Source organism: Bos indicus x Bos taurus, chromosome 17 (assembly GCF_003369695.1).
Source record: "Bos indicus x Bos taurus breed Angus x Brahman F1 hybrid chromosome 17, Bos_hybrid_MaternalHap_v2.0, whole genome shotgun sequence".
In the NCBI taxonomy this organism is placed as follows: Eukaryota; Metazoa; Chordata; class Mammalia; order Artiodactyla; family Bovidae; genus Bos; species Bos indicus x Bos taurus.
In genome coordinates this window covers 6639240-6649829 of record NC_040092.1, presented here as the reverse complement: position 1 = coordinate 6649829, position 10590 = coordinate 6639240, and the positions used below count along the sequence as shown (strand labels likewise).

The 10590-nt window shown below is 44.2% G+C and overlaps 1 protein-coding gene across 1 annotated transcript in view; it reads left to right on the top strand.

Annotated features, from left to right (window-relative positions):
* SRRD (SRR1 domain containing) overlaps nucleotides 1-10590 on the top strand; it is a 31168-nt gene continuing 20578 nt past the window's right edge. The window contains exon 1 of the mRNA XM_027566450.1: nucleotides 1-196. Coding sequence (XP_027422251.1) covers nucleotides 21-196 — 176 coding nt within the window. The 5' untranslated portion in view covers nucleotides 1-20. The remainder of the gene's footprint in view (nucleotides 197-10590) is intronic.

Below are 10590 nucleotides of genomic sequence, written 5' to 3'. Positions count from 1 at the left end.
CGCCGTGACGTCGGAGGCCCATGGCGGCGGCGGCGGCGGCGGCGACACGAGAAACCTGGCGGGCGGCATCTCCGCGGAGAAGGCGCTCAGCGGCTCGGCGTCCGAAGCGGAGGGAGGCTGCGGCGGCCGCTGGGACCCCGGGAGCCGAGCCCGAGGTGGACGGTGGAGTCGTGCTTCGTCGCATCCAGGAAGCCAGGTAAGGACGGACTCGGTCCTGGGTCCAGACTTCACGCCCGTGGGAGTCTCCCCGAGCCCCAGTCTCGCCGTTTGTCCCCTTTAACGCTCAGGATTTAAGGGTTCTGGGTGGAGGTAACAGAGATAAAGAGCTCATTATTGTAATAAGCACGCAATAACGTCTCTTATGGCGGTTGCAACTGGCGTGGCCAATGGGCGTGAAAATAGTAATAGTACCTACATAGGCTTGTTTCGAGGGTTCAGTGGATTAGTAAATGGTTGCAGCATTCCAAACAGTATCTGGCGCGTGGTAAGCGCGCTGCCCGTGTTCGGTATGAATATAATGCTGATATCGGTCATCAGTGGTTTTGCTCACACCAGGGCCGCAGCGTGCACACTTGATAGTCATTTTCACGAGTCTCATCCTTGGTTAATTGAGGAGCTGCTGCTCTGTGGCTGACACTGGCTTAAGCGTTCTTTATCGAGATGAACATCTCAGCCACGCTAGGGTCCCGATGGAGCACCGAGTCTCGAAGAAAAACGGTTTCTAGATGTGTATAGAGCCAGGTTTCAAACCTTTGTCTTTGGTAACTTCAAGTTCAATTCATCTTAGTCATGTCGGACTCTTTGCGACCCCATGGACTGCAGCACGCCAGGCTTCCCTCTCCATCACCAACTCCCCCAGTTTACTTAAACTCATGTCCATTGAGTCGGTGATGCCATCCAACCATCTCATCCTCTGTCGTCCCCTTCTCCCACCTTCAGTCTTTCCCAGCATCAGGGTCTTTTCCAAGAGTCAGTTCTTGACGTCGGGTGGCCAAAGTATTGGAGTTTCAGCTTCAGCATCAGTCCTTCCAATGAATATTCAGGACTGATTTCCTTTAGGATGGACTGGTTGGATCTCCTTGCTGTTCAAGGGACTCTCAAAAGTGTTCTCCAACACCACAGTTCAAAAGCATCAGTTCTTCGGTGCTCAGCTTTCTTTATAGTTCAGCTCTCACATCCATACATGACTACTGGAAAAACCATAGCCTTGACTAGATGGACCTTTGTTGGCAAAGTAATGTCTCTGCTTTTTAATATGCTGTCTAGGTTGGTCATAACTTTTCTTCCAAGGAGCAAGTGTCTTTTAATTTCATGGCTGCAGTCACCATCTGCAGTGATTTTGGAGCCCCCCAGAATAAAGTCCGTTAACTGTTTCTCCATCTATTTCCCATGAAGTGATGGGACCAGATGCTATGATCTTAGTTTTCTGAATGTTGAGTTTTAAAACAACTTTTTCACTCTCCTCTTTCACTTTCATCAAGAGGCTCTTTAGTTCTTCACTTTCTGCCATAAGGATGGTGTCATCTGCATATCTAAGGTTATTGATATTTCTCCCGGCAATCTTGATTCCAGCTGTGCTTCATCCAGCCCAGCGTTTCTCATGATGTACTCTGCATATAAGTTAAATAAGCAGGGTGACAATATACAGCCTTGACGTTCTCCTTTCCCTGTTTGGAACCAGGGAACTTCAGAACTTCCTTCAAAACTTTGGTAACTTCAAAGCTCTCCATTATTCTGGTTTATCCTACCCCCACCCCTCCATGCTTTGCTGTGTACTTTATATAGTGTTGAGGAGGAACAGTCTACTCTTCTAGGTTCTTCTGGCTGCTCTAATAATCAGATTGACACAAGACAGATTAAGTCATGTCTGACTCTTTGGGACCCTAGGAACTGTAGCACACCAGGCTTCCCTGTCCTTCACCATCTCCCTGAGTTTGCTCAAACTCATGTCCATTGAGTTGGTGATGCCATCCTGCCATCCAACCATCTCATCCTCTCTCGCTCCCTTCTCCTATCCTCAGTCTTTCTCATCATCAGGGTCTTTTCCAAGTTATTGGAGCTTCAGCATCAGTACTTCCAATAAATATTCAGGGTTGATTTCCTTTAGGATTGACTGGTTTGATCTTGCTGTCCAAGGGACTCTAAAGAGTCTTCTTTAGCACCGGACTTTGAAAACATCAGTTCTTTGGTGCTGAACCTTCTTTATGGTCCAACTCTCACATCGATACATGACTGCTGGAAAACCATGGCTATGACTATATGACTATATTGGGCTTCCCTTGTGGCTCAGTTGGTAAAGAATCCACCTGCAATGCAGGAGATCTGGGTTCGATCCCTGGGTTGGGAAGATCTGCTGGAGAGGGGAACGGCTACCCACTCCAGTATTTTGGCCTGGAGAATACATGGACTATATAGTCCATGGGGTCACAAATAGCTGGACATGACTGAGTGACTTTCACTTGTTAGCAAAATGATCTCTGCTTTTTAATATTCTGTCTAGGTTTGTCATAGCTTTCCTGCCAAGAAGCAATTGTCCTCTAATTTTATGGCTACAGTCAACATCAGCAGTGATTTTAGAGCCTAAGAAGAGGAAATCTGTCACGCGTCCACTTTTCCCCTTCTATTTGCCATGAAGTGATGGGACCGGATGCTATGATCTTAGTTTTTTTAATATTGAATTTTAAGCTGGCTTTTTCATTCTCCTCCTTCACCCTCATCAAGAGGCTCTTTAGTTCCTCTTTGCTTTCTGCCATATGAGTGGTATTATCTGCGTATTTTATCAGAGGTTGTTGATACTTCTCCCAGCAATCTTGATTCCTGCTTGTAACTCACCCAGGCCAGCATTTTGCATGATGTGCTCTGTGTATAAGTTAAATAAACAGGGTGACAATAAACAGCCTTGTACTCCTTTCTCAGTTCCAAGCCAGTCAGTTGTTCCGTACAGGATTCTAACTGTTTTTGACAGGATTCTAACTGACTTTTTGACCTGCATACAGGTTTCTCAGGAGACAGGTAAGATGGTCTGGTATTCCTATCTCTATGAGTTTTCCACAGTTTTTAATGATCCACACAGTCAAAGGCTTTAGCGTAGTCATTGAAACAGAGGTAGGTGTTTTTCTGGAATTCTTTGCTTCCTCTGTGATCCAGCGAATGTTGACAATTTGATCTCTAGTTCCTCTGCCTTTTTTAAACCCAGCTTGAACATCTGGAAGTTCTCGGTTCATGTAATGTTGAAGCCTAGCTTGGAGGATTTTGAGCCTAACCTTACTAGCATGGGAGATGAGTGCAATTGTCCAGTGGTTTGAACACTCTTTAGTACTGCCCTTCTTGGGAATTTGAATGAAGATTGACCTTTTCCAGTCCTGTGCCCACTGCTGGATTTTCCAGATTTGCTCACCTTTGAGTGCAACACTTTGATAGCATCATCTTTTAGGATTCTAAGTAGCTTTGCTGGAAATCCATCACCTCCTCTAGCTTTCTTGACAGCTGCTGCTGCTGCTGCTAAGTCGCTTCAGTCATGTCTGACTCTGTGCGACCCCATAGACTGCAGCCCACCAGGCTCCCCTGTCCTTGGGATTCTCCAGGCAAGAACACTGGAGTGGATTGCCATTTCCTTCTCCAGTGCATGAAAGTGAAAAGTGAAAGTCAAGTCTCTCAGTCGTGTCCGACTCTAGCCTGGACTGCAGCCTACCAGGCTCCTCCATCCATGGGATTTTCCAGGCAGAAGTGCTGGAGTGGGGTGCCGTTGCCTTCTCTGTTCTTGACAGCAGTGCTTCCCAAGGCCCACTTGACTTCACACTCCAGAATGTCTGGTTCTGAGTGAGAGACTGTACCTCTGTGGTTATCTGGGTCGTTAAGATCTTTTTTGTACAGTTGTGTGTATTCTTTCTTTCTTTTCTGCTTCTCTTCTCTTCTGTCTTTTCTGCTTCTCTTAGGTCTTTACCGTTTCTGTCCTTTATTGTGCCCATCTTTGGATGAAGTGCTCCTTTGATGTTTCTGATTTTCTGGAGGAGACCTCTCGTCTTTCCCTCTGTTGTCTTCCTCTGTTTCTCTGCACTGTTCATTGAAGAAGGCCATCTGCCCCTCCGTGCTGTCCTCTGGAACTCCACGTTTAGTTGGCTGAACCTTTCCCTTTCTCCCTTGCTTTTCACTTCTTTCCTCAGCTACTTGTAAAGCCTCCTCAGACCAGCCCTTTGCCTTCTTGCTTTTCTTTCCTTTGGGATGGTCTTTCTTGCCGCCTCCTGTACAGCACTACGGGCCTCTGTGTGTTGTTCTGCAGGGAGTCTGTCTGCTGGATCCAGTCCCTTGAATCTGTTTGTCATCTCCACTTACACTCATAGGGGATTGGATTTAAGTCGTACCTGACTAGCCTGGTGGTTTTCCCCACTTTCTTTAATTTAATCCTGAATTTTGCCATAAGGAGTTGATGGTCTGAGCCATAGTCAGCTCCTGGTCTTGTTTTTGCTGACTATATACAGCTTCTCCATCTTCGGCTACAAAGAATGTAATCAGTCTGATTTTGATATTGACCATTTGGTGATGTCCATGTGCAAAGTTGTCTCTTGTGTTGTTGAAAAAGGGTGTTAGCTGTGACCAGTGCATTCTCTTGGCAGAATTCTGTTAGACTTTGCCCTGCTTCATTTTGTACTCCAAGGCCAAAATTGCCTGTTGATACTCCAGATATCTCTTGACTTCCTACTTTTGCATTCCAGCCCCCTCTGATGAATAGGACATCTCTTTTTGGTGTTAGTTCTAGGAGGTCTTCTAGGTCTTCATTGACTTTTTCTGCATCAGACTTGGATTACTGTGATACTGAATGGTTTGCCTTGGGAATGAACTGAGATCATTCTGTCATTCTTGAAGTTGCACCCAAGTACTACATTTCAGACTCTCTTATTGACTCTGAGGGCTACTCCAGTTCTTCTATGGGGTTCTTGCCCACAGAGGAGATACAGTGGTCAGCTGAATTAACTTTGCCCGTTCCCCTCCATTCTAGTTCACTGATTCCTAAGACGTCGATGTTTACTCTTGCCATCTCCTGCTTGACCACGTCCAGTTTACCCTGATGCACGGACCTAACATTCCAGGATCCTTTGCAATATTGTTCTTCGCAGCATCGGATTTTACTTTCATCACCAGACATCCACCCTGAGCGTCGTTTCCGCTTTGGCCTTTCCGGAGCTGTTAGTAGCTGTCCTCCGCTCTTCCTGGTAGCATGTTGGCCCCCTTCTGACCTGGGGGGCTCATCTGTCGGTGTCGTATCGTTTTGCCTTTTTGTAGAGTTTTTGTGAGGATCTGGTGTCTTGGAGTGTGTGTGTTCTCCCAGTTCCTGTGCCCTTTCTCCCGTGATGGGCACATACGCTGCTTCCACATCTTGGTCTGTCGCAGATCGTGCTGCAGTGAGTGTGGGCGTGAATGCCGTGAATGCACGTGGGTTTTCGAAATAGTGTTTTCATTTTCTTCGGAGGAATACCCACAAGTAGAATTGTTGGCTCAAATGGTAGTTCTTTTAAGACTTTTTTTTTGATGTGGGCCATCTTTAAAGTCTTCACTGAGTTTGTTACCACATTGTTTCTGTGGTACGCTTTGGCGGTTTTGGTTTTTGTTTTGGCCAAGTCGCATATGGGGTCTTAACTCCCCAACCAGGGATGGAGCCCACACCCCCTGTGTTGGAACGTGAAGTCTTAGCCACTGGACTGTCGGGGACCCCTCAAATGGTAGTTCTGTTGTTAATTTTTTGATACTGTTCCCTGTAGTGGCCGCGCCAGTGGACATTTCTACCAGCAGTACGCCAGAGTTCTCCTCTGTCCACATCCTTACCAGCATTTGTTATTTCTCTCTCTTCTTGATATAGCCATCCTAAGAGGTATGAGGTGGTAGCTCATGGTGGCTTTCGTTTGTACTTCTCTACTGTTTAGTGATGTTGAGCAGCTTTTCGTGAACCTGTTGGCCATCTGTATGTCTTCTTCGGAAAAAAGGTATGTTCAGATCTCCTGCCCATATTTTAATCGAAGTGTTTGGGGTGTTTTGCTGTTGTGTGTTCTCTGTATGCTTTGGATATTAAGCCCTTGGCAGATACGTGGTTTGCAGATACTGTCTCCCATTCGGTATGTTGCCTGTTCATTGTGTCCATGGTTACAGGTGCCATGCAGAAGCTTTTTAGTTTGATGTAGTTCCACTTATTTTTACTTTTGTTACTTGTACTTTTGGTGTTAGATTTAAAATATCATCACCAAAAAATTTTTGATAAATAGAAACAGACAAGCATCACAAATACTTGTGTCACGTTTACTGCCTGTGATTTCTTCCAGGAGTTTTATGGTTTCCGGTCTTTCTAAAAGTATACGCAGTTTTGTTTGGCCGCACCGGTTCTCAGTTGTGGCATGCTCCATCTTTTAATTGCGGCGTGTGAGATCTAGTGCGCCGACCAGGCGTCAGACCCATGCCCCCTGCATCGGGAGTGTGGAGTCTTAGCAGCTAGACCACCAAGGAAGTCCTGATCTCAAGTCTTATGTTTAAGTCTAAATCCATTTTGAGTTGAGCTTTGTGTATGGTGTAAGATAGTGGTCTAGCTTTCTTCTTCTTTTTTTAATGTGGATGTCAGTTTTTCCAAATGCAATTTATTGAAGAGACTGTCTTTTCCATTTTGCATTCTTGGCTCCTTTGTTGTAAATTAACTGACCGTAGATGGAGTGGATTTATTTCTAGGCTCTGTTCTGTTCCACTGATCTGTGTGTGTGTTTAAACCAAAACTATACTGTTTTAATTACTGTGATAGATTTGAAATCAGAGGGCATGGTAGCTCTAGCTTTGTTGTTCTTTCTCAAGATTGCTTTGGCTATTTGGGGTCTTTTGTGGTTCCATACAAATTTTAGAATTATTTGTCCTGTTTCATTAAAAATGCCATGGGAATTTTGATGAGGATTGCATTGAATCTGTAAATTTCTTCAGGTAATATGGGCATTTTAACAACATTAATTGCAATCCATGATCAGGAAATATGTTTCCACTTATTTGTGTCTTCTTCAGTTTTCTTTCTTTAATATCTTGTCTTTTTCAGTATGTGAATCTTTCACTTGCTTGGTTACATTTATTCTCAGGTATTTTATTCTTTTTTAGGTATAAAAATCTTTTTGATGCAGTTGTATATGAGGTTGTTTCTTTTTTTTTTCTGATCAGTATTTTTTATTGAAGTGTAGTTGATTTAAACTGTGTTAATTTCTGTTGTACAGCAAAGTGATTCATTTATCGTATGTTAACATATGCATTCTTTTATATGTTCTTTTCATTGTGGTTTCTCACAGGAGATTGGCTGTAGCTCTCTGCTGTACAGTAGGCCCGTGTGGTTTATCCCTTCTCTATATGGAAGTGTCATCTGCTGACCCCGCCTCCCACGCCAGCCCTCTCCGCCCTCTGCTCTGGGGGCCACCAGCCTGTTGTCTTGGAGAAGGCAACGGCACCCACTCCAGCACTCTCGCCTGGAAAATCCCACAGACGGAGGAGCCTGGTGGGCCGCAGTCCATGGGCTCGCTGAGGGTCGGACACGACTGAGCGACTTCACTTTCACTTTTCCCTTCATGCACTGGAGAAGGAAATGGCAACCCACTCCAGTGTTCTTGCCTGGAGAATCCCGGGGACGGGGGAGCCTGGTGGGCTGCCGTCTCGGGGGTCGCACAGAGTGGGACACGACTGAAGCGACTCAGCAGCAGCAGCAGCAGCCTGTTGTCTGTGTCTATGAGTGATTTCGATTCCTAGGCAAGTTCATTTGTGTCGTACTTTAGATCCCACATATAATTGATACCATGTGGTCCTTCTGTTTCTGACTTAGTTCACTTAGTATGGTAATCTCTGCTTCCAGCTGTGTTGCTGCAAATGGTGTCTTTTTTATGGCTGAGTAGTATTCCATCACACACACACACACACACACACACACACACACACACACACACACACACACACACACACACACATCTTCTTTATTTATCTGTCAGTTAACGCTTAGGTTGTTCCCCTGTCTTGGCTGTTGTGACTAGTACTGCTATGAATATAGGTTTGTGTGTATCTTTTTAAATTATAGCTTTGTTCGGATATATGCCCAGGAGTGGGATTGCCATATCATATGGTTATTCTATTTTAAGTTTGCTGAGGAACCTCCGTAAGTGTTTTCCGCGTGGCTGTGCCAACATACATTCCCAGCAGCAGTGCAGGAGAACTCCTCTTTCTCCATGCCTTTCTCCAGCATTTGATATCAGTAGACTTTTAAAAGCCGTTCTGGTGGATGTTAGGGGATCGATAGCTCATTGTAGTTCTGATGTGCACTGCTCTGGTAATTAGCTGTGATGAGCGTCTTCTCACGTGCCTATTGGCCACCTGTATTTCTTCTTTGAAAAAAGGTCTGTTTAGGTCTTATGCCCGTTTTTCAGTTGGTTGTTTCATGTTTTGTTGTTTTGTGAGCTCCTTATGTATTTTGTAAATTAAACCCTTGTCAGTTGCATTGTTCACAGATACTTTATCCCATTCTTTAGGTTGCCTTTTCATTTGTTTGTGGTTTCCTTTGCTGTGCAGAAGCTTGAGTTTTTAAGTTTGATTAGATCCCATTTAGGGCTTCCCTTGTGGCTCAGCTGGTAAAGAATCTGCCTGCAGTGCGGGAGACCTGCCTTCAATTGCTGGGTTGAGAAGATCCTCTGGAGAAGGGAAAGGCTACCCACTCCAGTATTCTGGCCTGGAGAATTCCGTGGACTGTATAGTCCATGGGGTCTCAAAGAGTCAGACATGACTTAGCGACTTTCACTTTACTTCACTTCATTTATTTTTTATTTCTGTTGCCTTGAGAAATTGACCTAAGGAAACATTGGTATAACTTACGTCAGAGAATATCTTGCCTATGATATCTTCTAGGACTTTTATGGTGCCATGCATTATATTTAAGTCTTTAGTCCATTTTGGGTCTTTTTGTGTATGGTGAGATGGTGTGTTCCAACATCACTGATTTACGTGAGGCTGTCTGGCTTTCCCCACACCACTTGCTGAAGAAGCGGTCTTTTTCCCATTGTGTATCATTGCCTCCTCTGTAAAGTATTGATTCACCACAGACGTGTGGCAGTATCTCTGGGCTGTCTGTTCTGTTCTGTTGATCCATATGTCTGGTTTTGGGCCAGTGCCACACTGGTTTGATTACCATAGCTTTGTAGCGTTATCTGACGTCTGGGAGGGTTGTGCCTCCAGCTTTGTTCTTTTTCTTCTGGATTACTATGGCAATTCTGGATCTTTTATGATTCTGTTTAAATTTTCGGATTATTTGTTCTAGTTATGTAAAAAAATGTCATGGGTAACTTGATAGGGATCACATTAAATCTGCATATTACTTTGGGTAGTATGGACATTTTAATAATATTCTTCCAATCCAAGAGCGTGGGACATGAGTCATCTTGAATTTCCTTTATTAATGTTTTATAGTTCTCAGTGTGTGTTTCACTTCCTTGGTCAGGTTTACTCCAGAGTATTTTATTTTGGTGGTGGGGGGAGGGGCGAGGATGTAATGTTAAGAGGTTGTTTTTTTTTTTTCCTTCATTCTCTTCATGATATTTTTTGTGTAAAGAAATGCAGTCAGTTTGTTTCTGCTGTTCTGAATTTATCAGTTCTAGTAGTTTTTGTGTGAGGTCTTTAGTGTTTTTTATATATAGTATTGTATTTTCTGCATATAATGAGAATTTTATTTCTTCCTTCCCAATTTGAATATCTTTTGTTTCTTTTCCTTATTTGATGGCTGTGGCTAGCAATTCCAATACTATAAAAGAAGAGGTGAGAGTGGGCATCCTTATCTTCTTCCAGATATTAAGGGGAACGCTTTCAGCTTTTCACCAGTTAATATCATGTTGCCTTTGGGTTTGTCATAAATGGGTTCCCCAGGCGGCACTCATGGTAAAGAATCCACCTGCCGATGCAGACGACATTAGAGACATGGGTTCAATCCCTGGAGGAGGTCATGGCAACCCACTCCAGTATTCTTGCCTGGAGAATTCCATGGACAGAGGAGCCTGGTAGGCTACAGTCCATGGGGTCACAGAGAGTCAGACAGGACTGAGCGATTAACACTTTCACTTGCCATGAATAGCTTTCATTATCCTGAGATGTTTCCCTCTATATCCACTTTAGAAAGAGCTTTTAAAAAAAATCATGAAAGGATGTTGACTTTTGTCAAACGCTTTTTCTGTGTCTGACAGATGACGATGCGTGTTTTGTCTTCAGTTTGTCCCGCGGATTGATTCTGCGTACGTTGGACCGTCTTTGTGAACCTGGGGTGAACCTCACTTGATGCAGTGTGCAATCTTTTTATGCGTTACTGGATTCAGTTAATATTCTGTTGAGAATTTTTGCATCTATATTCATCAAAAATATTGGCCTATACTTTTCTCTTTTCTTTTTTGTGATGTTTCTGTCTGGTTTTCGTATCAGGGTAATGATGGTTTCATAGAATGTCTTTGGGAGTGCTGCTTCCTCTCCATTTTTTGGGGAAGAGTTTGAGAAGGATTGGGCTTCCCTGGGGGCTCAGCTGGTAAAGAATCTGCCTGCAGTGCGGGAGACCTGGGT